General features: G+C 35.2%; 1 protein-coding gene across 1 annotated transcript in view; it reads right to left on the bottom strand.

The window, feature by feature from the left end:
* C6H8orf34 (chromosome 6 C8orf34 homolog) overlaps nt 1-14,855 on the bottom strand; it is a 393,975-nt gene that overhangs the window by 302,381 nt on the left and 76,739 nt on the right. Inside the window, exon 3 of the mRNA XM_077163208.1 lies at nt 6,620-6,751. Coding sequence (XP_077019323.1) covers nt 6,620-6,751 — 132 coding nt within the window. The remainder of the gene's footprint in view (nt 1-6,619; nt 6,752-14,855) is intronic.

The raw sequence follows: 14,855 nt of genomic DNA, 5'->3' as shown, positions 1-14,855 counted from the left end.
TCTCCCTCACTCCTCTCCATTCTCCCACATCCTCCCTTTGTACCACAAAGCCATATCAACTGCCTCCTCAAGCCCAGTCCTTTTGAACAGATACCTCCTTTGGCGAGGCTCTGCATGCATAGTACTTTAGCTCAATAAATTTCTATGCTTTGATTCTCACAGTCCGTTCATTCTGTTCTCAGCATAACAATGGGAACCCTACCTGCTGTACCTTTCATCTTTGACAAATAACTTATTAAAATTGGTGCATAATATCGCCTTATAGATTTTTGTACTTATACCAACTTGCATTGTGTAAGCACTATTTTTATCTGAAAATGTACAGTTTCTAAACTGATTATCTCTGAAGACTGAAAAGTGTAAGCACCTAACTTTTATTCATTCATTCATTCAGTCACTCATTCATATAGCATAAACTTTGAGTTAGGCATTCTTCTAGGATGCTGAGCATACATCAGTGGGAAACAAAATAACAAATCCCTGCATTCTTGGAGATTACATTCTACTAGAATTCATAATCTACTGGATTAGGCTAATAGGTTGTTTTCTTCTTTACAAAACTCGCTTTATTAACATATTATATGTATTTTAAAGAAAGTTTTAGCCTTAAAGATTTTTAAAAATTGTTAGCAGTATTTGTGGTGGCTTGGAGCTATGTAACCCAGAAAACCATGTTTTTAATCTTAATCTATTCCATTAAAAATAGGTCCTTTTGATGAAATTACTTCATTAAGGTGTGATAACCAACCGAATTAGGATGAATTTTAATCCTTCTACTGGAGGCCTTATAGGCAAGGTCACAGAAAAAGAGAAAGCTATAGGGAGCATCCAGAAGCTGGTGAGGAGAGGTTGCCATGTGCATTGCCGCATGGTAGAAAAGCTAAGGTCCAAAGATCACGGGCACCCAGTCCCAAAATGCCATAATCTTCAAGAAGAAAAGCAGTACCTCAGTGATGCCTAGATTTTGAACATCTAGTCTCAAAACTGTAAGTCAATAAATTCCCATTCTTTAAGCAAACCCATTGTATAGTTTAGTTGCCAGCAGCCCTGAACCTAAAATAGAAGTTTTCTACATATAAAAGTTAATGAAAAGTAAATAAATAAACAACACCAACAAAAAGTTAATGAATCAGTATATATACATATATATATACACACACACACACACACACACACACACACACACACACAGGTTTTTTTTTCTTTCCTGTCTTTTAAATATATGAATAATCTCTTAGAGAACTTTTTAGCCTGATTTCACAAATATTTACAACAATTGTTAAGAAAATATTCTCCTATTCCTAAAAAGGTTTTTATCTCATTTGTTTTCAAATAAAAACTAGACATAACTTGTGTCAAAACCATCCAGGGCATTAACTGACATGTCATATGACTTTTCTTATTTGATCTGCTGATAAGATATAACTTTTAAATACGTTTTAGAATTACATTTTTGCACATTTACAATAAACTCTACTTGGACACAGTAAATGACTCTTTTACTACACTGTAATTTTAATTTTAATGGATTTTATTTTAGTATAGTTTTAATGTTTGTATTCAAAAGTTTTATTAATCTACATTTTTCATTAATTTGTAGGAGTTCTTTAAATATTCTGGATATAAGTTGTCGTCAGATATATGTTGTAAATATTTTCTCTTATATAGGCTTACATATTTTCTTTATTGATGACCCTTTTTTTAACTTCTATTTTGAGATGCTTACAGACTCATATATAGTTGTAGGAAATAATACAGAGATATCTTGTAAACTCTTCACCCAGTTTTCCAAAATGGTAACATCTTGTATAAATGTAATACAATATCACAATAAAAAAAACTGACATTGATACATGATAGTATTTTTTCAAAGAGCAGGAAGTTTTTAATTTTGAGGAAATCCAGTTTGTCATTTTTTGCTTTTTATAATTTGTGCTTTCTGTGTCTTCTATCTTCTCTGACTCCATATTCTAAAGATGGATCCACCAAAATCTATCTCATTCCACTTGCTCCTATGATAATATCATGTTGGCACTCTTCTATTCCTCTCCTTGAACCGAGGTGAATCTTTTCATTGCCTCAAGCAACATAATGCAGAGAAATGTTGCAGTGTTAAACTTCTGGGACTACATCATAAACAACAACATGGCTTGTTTCTGGATTTCCCTCTCTTGAGATACATATTTTAGGAGCCATGAGTAACCAACTAAAAAGTCTCACTCCCCAAAACATGCTATGCAGAAATAGAGAGAGATCCCCAAGGAGCCCGACCCACAAATTTTTTTTTGTATGCTGTGTAGTGGGGTCACATTTCATTCATTTTCCATGTGAGTATCCTGTTATTGCAACAAATTTGTTGAATTTTTTTTAGTTAGTTTGTTTTTTGGGAAGTGTATGCACCAGGAATTGAACCCAGGTCTCCCACATAGCAGGTGAGAATTCTACAACTGAATTACCTTTCACAACCCTCCCTCAAAATTTTGAAAATAATTATATGATCTGGAATTTGAAGGAACAAAGACAATATTAAAGGGAAAGTCAACCCCCCATAAAAACTTCTGCAGACTGAAGACCGTGGAATGACACTACTTTCCTGAAAACTAGGGCTACTATTTATGGAAAAGGCAGGGTGATTTAAGAGAACAGAAGGAAGAACCAAGAGAATAGAAACAAGAACCACACTAGATCATTCGCAGACAAAAGAACTAAGCCTTAATCAAAGTACTAATTTATACATTCCCAACTGGATTTCATTCTTGCAAATAGTGAATTTGGTATGTCTCCCATTTTACCCTTTTTGAAATGGTATGTCTCTAGCAGTTATTCTTGTCCTATAGCTATCCCACCACCGTGTTTTCAGCAAATGTGGAAAAGGACAATATCTTCTTTGTGTCTTTACTTCTTTGATCTTCAAATCAAGAGGAATTCTACTCAGTGAACTGCAGACCAGAACCTGGTAAGATTGTGGACTTGGAGCTGATGTCTTAAAGGGATGAGATTTGGGGGACTCTGAAATGAATGAGTGCATTATGTATGTGGTTTCAAACACTGAAACCAGAGAGCAAACTACGGTTTATTATATTTTCCATGGATGGCTACATGAATTTCACATCATACCCCATGTGCTCTTCTTGCAATGTGGCATAGGCACTTGTACACTGAGAGGTGGGGGATCTGTGTTCCTTCCCCCTAAGCCTGGGTGGTCCTCTAAAACTAATGCAGTGGCAATGCTGCCATGTGACCTCCAAGGCTATACACCTTTCACCTGGGTCTTTCATTCATGATACATGCACCACTGAAGCCTCAGTCATCAAGCAACAAGTCTGGATTCCCAGAATTCATTATTCTAGAAAAACAATATAAAGATAAATATACCAGAGGAGCAAATGATATTCCAACCATCAGCTGTTCACATTTACCCAGCCGAAGTATCTGACACATAAATGAAGAAGTCTTTGCCATGACCCTAGGTCTAGCCATTACCTGACTATAACCTCAAGAGAATTTCTCAACCTCAAACCCGAATTTCTTAAGGCATTCCCAAATTCATGGTTTACATTAACCATGAAAGACAAATAATTCTCAAATAACCATGACTTGTTCACAGTTAGAGTAATTAGAACATTTCTGTAGGTTTTTTGCTTCTTCCTGGTCACAAGGATATCACTGTATGTTTTCCTTTAGAAGTTTAATTGTTCTCATTTTTATGTTTATGTCTATGACCATCTCATATTGATTTTCTTGTATGATTTAAGATAAGGGTCAAACTTATCTGCTTTTTTTTTTCCTCCTATAAATGTCAAATTGTTGAAGGGACTTCTATTTCTCCAATGTGTTACTTGGGCATCCTTGTGGAAAACCATGTGACTGCATACGTGGTTTTATTTCTGGACTCTTTTGTAATATTCAGTTGATATATATGCCTATTCTTTCACCAGAATCAGACTATCTTGACTACTGTAATTTTACAAAAAGCCTTGAAGTCAGATGGGGTAAAAATCCATACTTCTTTTCCTCCCCAAATAAATGTAAAAAATAATATTATCTATTTCTGGGGGTAAAGAAGCCTGCTGAGATTTTGACAGAGTTTGGATTCAATTTATAGAACAATATTTATAGTATTGATATATTACCAATATTGAACATGAATGTGGTATATCTCACCATTTATTTAGTTCATCATTAATTTCTCTCAGCAATGTTTTATAATTTTCAGTGTGTAAGAACTTGCTTTTTCCCATTAATTTTATACCTAAGGAGTCCAGTACATTATTTTAAATGGTATAATACAGTCATTTTTAAATTTGCATTGTTAGATGTAAAAATATAATTGATTTTTGTATATTGATTTTTTATCTAATGACATCACTGTAAAATTAACCTATTAATTGCAGTAGTTTAGCTGTAAATTTGTTAGAATTTTCCATGTATACAATCATGCCATCTGTGAATAAAGATGCTTTTATATCTTCATTTGAGGCATTTCTGTATTTTTTCATCTGATTTAATTGACTATGACCTCTACACCACAATGTTGAATAGACGTGGTGAGACTGCACAGCCTTCTCTTGTTCCCAATCACAGAAGGAAGATACTCAAATATGTTAAATATGATATTAACTGTAGAATTTTTATAGCTGTCCTTTTTAGAATAAGGAAATTCTGTTCTATTCCCAGTTTGCTGGAAGGTTTTTTTCTTTAAATCATATATGCTGTATTTTTTCAAATGTTTTCTCTGCATCTATTGAAAGAACTATATAATTTTTCTCCTTTTATCTGTTAATATAGTGAATCATACTGATTGATTTTGATATGTTAAGCCAACATTGCATTTCTGGGACAAAACCAATTTGATCATGGGGTATTTTCCTTTTTACATATTTCTGTTTTAGAATTGTTAATATCTGAAAAGAATATTTATGTCTATGATCATGAAGGTTACTGGTCTCTAGTTTTTTACTTTTCCTGTAATGCTTTTGTCTGGTTTTGGCATAAGACTTAGAGAGGTCTCATAAAATGAGCTGGAACAAGTATTCTCATCCTCTATTTCCAGAAAGAGTTACATATACAATTACTTCCTCTTCAATGCTTGAATTTCCCAGTGAAGCCATTTTGTCCTGGAGAGCTCTGCAGAAAATTATCTAAGGATGAATTCAATTTCCTTAATGGATACAGGACATTTCAATGTTTCTATTTCTTCTTGAATCTGTTTTGATAATATTTGGGATTAGCTCAGTTGAGCACATGGGAAGACATCAAATGACAGACTACCAGTGAGACTTTGTGGCTAGAGAACAGACTCTAAAAAGCAGAGGCTCTGCAGAATGAGCAGGCATCCTGGCATCCTTTTCTCAAGGTGATGGATGGAATCCAAGACTAACCTTTGAAATTACTAAGCTCTTACACTGGAGGAGAGAGAGAGCAATCCAGAATCAAATACAAAGGGAGACTGTAGGCTTGAGTAATTTCATTCTTTCATTTTTTCCTTCACTCATTTTTTTTTTCACTTAGCATTTATTAATTGAACCAGGCATTGTGTTGAATATTACTAGGGTTTTAATTAGATTGTGATCAAAACTTTCAAATTTTAAACTTGCACATTTTTTAAAAAGTTGAAACCTAATTTTATACTTCAAACTGGTGAGTGAAGCAGACCAATTTTATTACAACATGATTTTTAAAGAATATTTGAACTTTGTGAGACTTCACAAAGGTCTAATAAAAACTTTGGATAGTTTATACACTACTGCTTATAAATACTACTTTATAAGTACAGAAACTCGCAGATTTAATTACAATTGCTTTCACAAATAGCCTGAATTCTATTTCAGTTAGTAAATAATTGAAACACTGATACATTAGAAAAATATTTTCTACCTATTCCTTTTTCTGTTGTAATTAAAATAAAACATCTTACTCTGTAACAAGCACAAGAAAATAAGGCATAAGAACAGCTTTTAACCTCTTCTGTCCACCAAGAAAAACTGTGATTTGTTACAGGCCCCTGAACATTTGACACATTTATAGGTTGTCTGTTGGAACAAGAGCAGAGAAATCCAATGGCTATGAAGGCAGTGTGAAAGAAGGGTGCTAAGAGAAAAAGGGTATTTAGAACATAGTGGGAGAAAATAAATATAGGGACTTCAGTCATAAATAATGAGTAAAGCTTCAGGGAGAGTCTGGGTGAAGGATGTTTTTAAAAATTTTGTTATATGTTCTGAATAGAAATCTCTTTTTCTTTCTTTCTTAAAGATTTGATTTGCTTTTATTTACTTTATTGACTGTAGGACTGGTGTTGCTTTTGAATGTAATACAATTTTGTAACTGGCCAGGAGATTCGAGAGGCCTACTCCATGCAGCTTACATCCTTAGAAGAACATTACACTCAAAGATGTTTAAATCAATTACACATATTTGAGAATACAAGTGAGTGAACAGATATATATATAGACAGAGCTATCTAACTATATAGATATAAATAAAGCCAAAATCAATGCTAAAATGATTGTGAAATTCATTAGGATTAACAGTCAGAAATCTCAGGGGACAAAGTCTGGCTTCAATTCTTATATTTTCTTAATTTTAAGAAAGATTTAACATATGAATAACAAACACTTACATGATTTGGATTCTGGTGACGGTGGAGAAATATTAGATACAGCAAGGTCACTTTTTGACTTCTTAGGCTTCTTTGCGTTTAGTTGCCAGGGTTTATCATAACTTCTGAAATCCCGTCTTGGTCCTTTATGTTCTATTAAAACAAAATATAGATAAAAACCCAATAATATGCATTTTCAAAATTGGTCACAAAACAAATCCATGAAGTCATCAGATATACCAAGCAAAAGCTTTCCATTAGTTCATATCAAAAATAACGCAAATAACCATCAGCATTTCTTGTTTGATTTCCCCTGTAAATCTGAGTTTTAAATCTGGTATGAATCAGTTTGAATATGGATATGATTAAGATTATATCATGGTAAACCGTGAAATTACTTGAATAGCCTTTTTAAGGCATGGGTTGCAATACTAAAAATAACACACTTTAAATGAAGGAATGTCACAGAATAAATCACTGCATTCTGTTTTAAATAGAAACAATTAAATATTTAAGTACATTTCACCTGATGCTACTTCACCTATTATTTAATATGGCACTTAAAATCACTGACATTTACTTAAATTTATTCCACAGTATCATCCACTTTTTCCACTTCTCCTCATTCAAGATTAATTAAAAGAACTTCGCTACAGTGCCCTGTTGAAAGTGGTCAACATCATACCAACTGCCAAAAGAAATCATGTTTCCAAATACTTCATTGCTCAACTTTGTAGCATTTCATATTTTCAGACCGATCAACCTTCATGGAGTTTCCCTTCCCTTACTTTTAAGGCATTACATTTCCTTGGTATACATTCCTATATTACATATATAACAACTCTGCTACATCACCTTCACTGCATCTTCATTTTCCATCTAGTTCATCTATGTGGCATTCCTTAGAGTTTCTTCTGCCCTTTTGTCTCAGTTTATAAGTTCTCAAACTATCCTTGCTTTTTGGATGACTCAGAATTCTTTCTCTGGCTGCCAATTTATAAATGCCAGCTGAACGTCACAAATATCTCACGAATTCCTCAAATTTTTGAGTTAAGATTATGCTTAACTAGCTATTACCCAATTTTTTCACCTCCAACATCCCACTAAGTATTTAAAGAAGTATAAAAAATCTTAAAATAAGAAGAACTCGGAATATAGGTCTGTGATCTGCTAAAACCCAGGAAGTATTTCCACAGGCAGGATTAAGATAAAAAAGAGATTAGGAAGAAAGAGACAGAAGATTTCCAGACATCCAAAAACCCTGCCCCTCCATCAGAGTCATCTTATGTTGTTTCATAAATTACCAATTTTAGGTCTTTCTACACCCATTCTAGAACCATAATTTGTTCTAATGTGACATGGCTAACATAAGAAAGAGTTCTGGTCATAAAATACAGCATTTCTTGATGCAAAGCAATAGTAAAAGAAGCCAGAGAGGAACGATACAATGGATGTTGTGGCATTTTTATTTACCACTTCCGGCCAAGGGGAAAAAGTTCATATTGATTAAATCAACCCAACAACAATATTGTTATTTAGTTGGTTTTAAAGAGATAAAAGGCAGGAAGCCACTCATCAATTAGCAGAGACCCACACGAGTAAATTGATACTGAAATTCTAATAGCGGTCATGAATTTTATATGGCTCTCTAAAATATTTGAGAAGGATCCAAATAGTACCACACTATTTGGTAACAGGGCCCAAAACAGTGCACATACACTGTTTATTGGCCCAACTAAAACTAGACAGAATACTGCATAAATTTGAATAAATTGAAAAAATGTCATTTTAAAGAATAAATTCAACATAGAAAAACAAGAATACAGCACTCAAGATGCCAAGGAAAGTCACAGTTTTAGAAACTATTCACTATGAAAAAAACATTAAATTTTAAAACATAACAAGAAAAATGAAACACTCTATCAAAAAGAAATGAAAGATGAGAAAGAATAACCAATCTATGATGAAAACACAACAGCAAAACAGAAAGTTTTGAAAAAAGAAGATGAAAGAAGGAAATACTAATCAGAAGCTAAAACACACTACCAAAATTTAAATTTGTTTTGATGCCAGAGTGGTAAAAGCAATATTGTAGAAAAATGAATCAGAAACCCAGAGAGCACACTTGATAGACTTCCTCAGAAGATAGTTGACATATTATGAAAGAGAAACAAAATATCAAATAAAATGATAGGATGGGGGACAGCAAGGGAGAATCAGTTTACATTTAGCTGATTTTTCTGAGGAAGAAATCAAAACAAATATAATGGAAGCAATAACAATGTGTACAAGAAGAAAACTATTCTGGGCCAAACCTGGGTTTGTTCACAGAAAGAATTCACTGAACATAAACAGAAATCAAAAGAAAGAAACCATCACCTAGACACATCCCAGTAAAACTTCTGAATATCAAAAATTCAGAAAAAGAAATCCCATCAGTATTCAAGAAGAATAATTATTTTAATCTAAAAAGAAATAAAAATGAGTCTGCTTTCAGCTTTCACCTATACAATATTAAATTTCAGACTTTTGAGGAGAAAATGTCACATCTCAAAGTTACTAGATAACATTTTATTAATTTTTTAAAAAAATATAACAAATGCAAACATTCTTAACTTTTGATCATTCCATTCTACACACATAATCAGTAATTCACAATATTATCACATAGTTGCATCTTCATCATCATGATCATTTCTTAGAATATTTGCATCAAATCAGAAAAAGAAATAAAAAGACAACAGAAAGAAATTCATACACACCATACCCCTTACCCCTCCCTTTCACTGATCACTAGCATTTCAATATAAATTTATTTTAACATTTTCCCTTATTATTTATTTTTATTCCATATGCTTTACTCGTCTGTTGACAAGGTAGATAAAAGCGGCATCAGACATAAGGTTTTCACAATCACACAGTCACATTGTGAAAACTTTATCATTATACAATCATCTCCAAGAAACATGGCTACTGGACCACAGCTCTACATTTTTAGGCAGTTCCCTCCCTCCAGCCTCTCCATTACATCTTGACTAACAAGGCGATATCTATTTAATGCGTAAGAATAACCTCCAGGATAACCTCTCGACCCTGTTGGGAATCTCTCAGCCATTGACACTCATTTTGTCTCATTTCGCTCTTCCCCCTTTTAGTCAAGAAGATTTTCTCAATACCTTGATGCTGAGTCTCAGCTCATTCTAGGATTTCTGTCCCACATTGCCAGGAAGGCCCACACCCCTGGGAGTCATGTCCCACGTAGACAGGGGGAGGGCAGTGAGTTTGCTGGCAGTTGTGCTGGCTGGAGAGAGAGGCCATATCTGAGTAACAAAAGAGGTTCTCTTGGGGGTGACTCTTAGCCTTAATTTTAAGTAGGCTTGACCTATCCTCTGTGGGGTTAAGTTTCATATGAACAAGCCCCAAGATGGGAGACTCAGCCTATAGCTGTGGTTGTCCACACTACTTATGAGAACATCAAGAATTCAACTTGAGGAAGTTGAATTTTCCCCCTTTCTCACCATTTGCAAACAGACTTTGCAAATACTGTTTTATTCACTGTTCACATCACTCTGGGATTTATCAGAGCATCACCCTGGGCAAACCAACAAAATCTCATGCCCTACTCAGGGTTCCATGTACCTATGGTGTTCAATTAAGTTGTCCTACATAAGTTATATTAGGAAATGCACTAGTCAAAATATAAATTTTGTACAAAATAAACATTTGCTTTAGTTTAAGGCATAAGTTAAAATTTTAAAATTTTAATTACCATCTATTTTCAAAACCCTGCACTAATGACATTCCTTTGTTCTTCCTCATGCAAAGACATTTTTTAAATTTGTACATTTAGTCACTATCATTATATACTCAGACATTCCTAGATTGTACCACTAGACAACATTTAAAGGCAACAAGAAGATATCTTCAGCTATTTTCAAAAAGTATAATACCCACATACTTCTATCACTAAGACTGTTTCTAGCTAATTGGAAGATGCACCACAATAAATCCATTCAAAATTACAGTCAAGATTTAAACTGGCATTAATTACTTACATCCACACTATATTTGGTTATATATGTGTGGTAGTTAGATTCTGTTGTCAACTTGGCCAGGTGAAGGTGCCTTGTTACGTTGCTGTGGACATGAGCCAATGATACGTGAACCTCATCTATTGCTGATTACATCTGCAGTCAGCTAGGAGGCATGCCTGCTGCAATGAATGATGTTTGATTTAATTGGCTGATGCTTAAATAACAGCGCTCAACGTAGCACAGCCCAAGCAGCTCAGCATACCTCATCTCAGCACTCGCAGCTCAGCCCAGGCCTTTGGAGATGTGGGAAGAAAACACCCTGGGGAAAGTTGTTGGAACCCAGAGGCCTGTAGAGAAGGCCAGCAGAGATATGAGCCTTCCCACATAAGAAAGAACCTCAGATGAAAGTTAGCTGCCTTTCCTCTGAAGAACTAATGAAATAAATCCCCTTTTATTAAAAGCCAATCCATCTCAGTGTGTTGCATTCCGGAAGTAGCAAACTAGAACAACATGCATCCAATAATCATTCTATGTTTTTCCATCTCCCTCCTTCCATACTTGTCCCATCCCTCTACAATCTTTCCTCTTTCCTTTCAGGTGCACACATTCCACAGTAAGCAAATACTCCTACATTTTCAAATGCCCCACTTCATGTCTTAACAGATAGCTCATTCTTCTATAAGAGCACCCCCTCTTCTGTAGCCTCCTGGAGCCAAAGGTGTTCATTCCCTCACATCCCACCCCCCACCATACCCTCACTCCCGTACACAGGCTGGAGAAGCAAGACTGGGATTTCTTGGTTTATCAGTGCTTCTGTAATAGTATGCCACGGTGAGAAGTGATAAAACAGGTATCACTCATCTCCTGAGATAAATGTTACCTATCTACTTCTCACCAGGCTGCATTATTGCCATCACTCTGTCTCTGATTACTCACTCCTGCTGCCTCGCTGAAGACACTGACACCAACTCCTCTGTCCTTTCAGCAACTTGGATGACACTCTGCTCACCTCTTTATCTGTAGACACACCAGGCAGTAAAGTCTCACGTTGCCTTACCTTCCTTAACTCTGCAGAGAGCTTCACTTTCACGATACTTCAGACAACAACTAACCAGGGCAGCCCACAGGATCTTCTCAGCATCTGGTATCGCTATACCTCAAAATTTTCAAATATCACTACTTAGCAATGCTCCCATCCTTCTGGATCTCTCTTACCTTCACTGTGACTATATCTGCTCTCTGACCTCCTAAAAGTCTTTAGTGCTCTATTTTACACTACTATGTCTAAACCTTTTCCTGGACTTGTTACTTCCCTGTCATACCAAGTCACATGCTTGATCACTTGGACAATTTGCTCACAAATTTCTTCAACTTCTTTGCAAAATGTTCCTTCTACCCACTCTGCCTCTCCCTCACAATTCTCAATCAATCTCTCAAACTGATTTCTCTACTCCTCACTCAACACTTCTGGGCACTGCTGGAGAAAAATCACAATCTTGCAGATGAATAATTAATGATTAGGCCCCAGAATTGCTTAGCAGGCTTTTTTTTTTTTTTATTTCATTTGCCATTTCTTTTTCCCTTCGTGACTCTTCATAATTGGCACCACTGAATTCAATCTCTGCTCTATAATACCCAACCCTCTTGCTCATCAAACAATCTTATTTCTTAATAAATGGACAAAGACTTAGGTCATCAGAGTAATCTTGTGCTTGCCTTCTTCTGGCCCATTCTATACTCTATAAACTTAATCATATCTTCCTTTCTTTCACTCTCATGGTTTCAATGATTATTTGTGTAATAATGAATGCCACATGTGCAACTCCTACATAACTCCATTCCCAGACTCATATCCAAACACCTGCTGGAATTAACCACTAAGTTGACCTATGGGAAACTCAAATTCATCAATAGGAATTGAATTTATTATTAACTTTCATACATTTAGTTCTATGTTCACATATTGCTTTCTTAAATCACTATTTATCCCATTACCCATATCAGTAAACATGGACTTAAAATTATTTCTTTCTCTCCATCACCCTCTCTGAGCAGTGAGTCATTAAGTTCCTGTTAAAATCACCCATGGTACATGGTAGAGTTTCAACAAGTGTTAGTTAATTGAATATGGAGATTTCACTTTCAAGATATTTTACACTTCTAAATCCTCATGTCCTAACTCCTTTGAACATGACTTTGCTGTGAAATAATTGTCTAATATTGAAACTATTAATTAAGTTTATTGGATATTGAGCCCAAATCTCACCAGAAAATAGAATCTATAAAGTGCCTGGGTGCAAATCCCAGCTCAGCCACTTACTAATAGACTGACCTTGAACATATTACTTAACTTCTCTGTTCCTCAGTTTTCTCATCTCTACAGGGGAGAAAATTAGGGAAATTAAATTAGTTAATATTTGTAAAACAGTATCTGCTACAAAGCAAGCACTGTATGTATTTATTATACCAAATATAATAAACATTTCTTAGAAGCACTCTTTTGGTTGAGAAAAACATAGGAATTCATGATTTTTATGAAAGATGAACTTTTTATTTCTTCCTTGGCCATGTACATTGTAGCAACGGATGGGTCTTAGAACACATGCTCTGTAAGGCTAAGTAAGGCTTAGAACACATGCTCTGTGGAGCAGGAAAACTCACATACCCCATGCTCTATGGGGCATACCCAGATTTCCTTTATTTCTGTTATAGAAATAATCTAAAATACAGGAAATACTCTGTATTTCAGCTGACTACCATATGGAGTAAGAAATCTAGAACCTAAAAGTTGCTAGATGATTTTTAGTGTTTGAACTAAAGAGAAAGGTTTTCTACTTTCGTTTTGTGGGATTAGGCAGTAAGTTACAGATATGAAAAAAGAACAGCTTATTATTCACTAAAATAAAACCATAATATTTTACATGATTTAAAACTTTAAAGCACATTTTAATCTCTTATTAAAACTGATTCTCAACATATGACAAAAGTGAGACTACAAGAAGGCAAATATTTTATGTTGGTTTTTATATCTGGACTGCAACCCAGATCTCATGTCACAAGGTCTGTGATTATTCCTCTTACCTCTTCTACTTTCCTAACTTGGTGCTTTCAGGATATTTAAGAATTAAAAAATATTAAGTAATGTCAGTTCTTCTCCACCAAAACTCATGAAAACTGAAGGGACTTTTTCCTATCCTCCAACATCACCCCTCAACAATGGAAAAACAATGGGCTTACAAGTAAATATTGGGACTTAAATGTTTATATTTTTACATCTAAAAAATGGATACTCCCAGAAGAAAAATATATATATAAATATATATATAGACAAACACACCATTAGTAAGCAAAAGAGAATTCTGAACTTTAAGAAGTAGATACTTGTGCTGGTTTGAAAGGAAGTATGCCCCCTAAGAAAAGTCATGTTTTAATATAAATCCCATTTCTTAAAGGTAGAATAGTCTCTATTCAATGCTGTGTATTTGGGACTGTGATGGGATCATCTCCCTGGTTGATGAGATTTGGTTAAGAACGGTTGTTAAACTGGATTAGGGGATGACATGTCTCCACCCATCTGAGTGGGTCTTGATTAGTTTCTGAAGTCCTATAAAAGAGGAAACATTTTGGAGATTGATGAGATTCAGAGAGAGCAGAGAATGCTGCAACACTACGAAGCAGAGAGTCCACCAGCCAGCGACCTTTGGAGATGAAGAAGGGAAATGCCTCCCGGGGAGCTTCATGAAACCAGAAGCCAGGAGAGTAAGCTAGCAGATGACGCCGTGTCTGCCATGTGCCCTTCCAGCCGAGAGAGAAGCCCTGACTGCGTTCGCCATGTGCCTTTCCAGATGAGAGAGAAACCCTGAACTTCATCGGCCTTCTTGAACCAAGGTATCTTTCCCCAGATGCCTTTGATTGGACATTTCTATAGACTTGTTTTAATTGGGACATTTTCTCGGCCTTAGAACTGTAAACTAGCAACTCATTAAATCACCCCTTTTAAAAGCCATTCCGTTTCTGGTATATTGCATTCCAGCAGCTAGCAAACTAGAACAGATTTTGGTACCAGAGAGTGGGGTGCTGCTGCTGCAGTTTGCAAATACCAAACATGTTGAAATGGCTTTTTAATTGGATAAGGGGAAGATTCTGGAGGAGTTGTGAGAAGCTTGATAGAGAAGGCCTAGAATGCTTTGGAGAGACTGTTGGGAGAAATGTGGACTCTAAAG

The sequence above is a fragment of the Tamandua tetradactyla genome, chromosome 6 (genome assembly GCF_023851605.1).
Source record: "Tamandua tetradactyla isolate mTamTet1 chromosome 6, mTamTet1.pri, whole genome shotgun sequence".
NCBI lineage: Eukaryota > Metazoa > Chordata > Mammalia > Pilosa > Myrmecophagidae > Tamandua > Tamandua tetradactyla.
The sequence above is the reverse complement of the archived record's forward strand: the minus strand, read 5'-3'. Positions and strand labels throughout refer to the sequence as shown.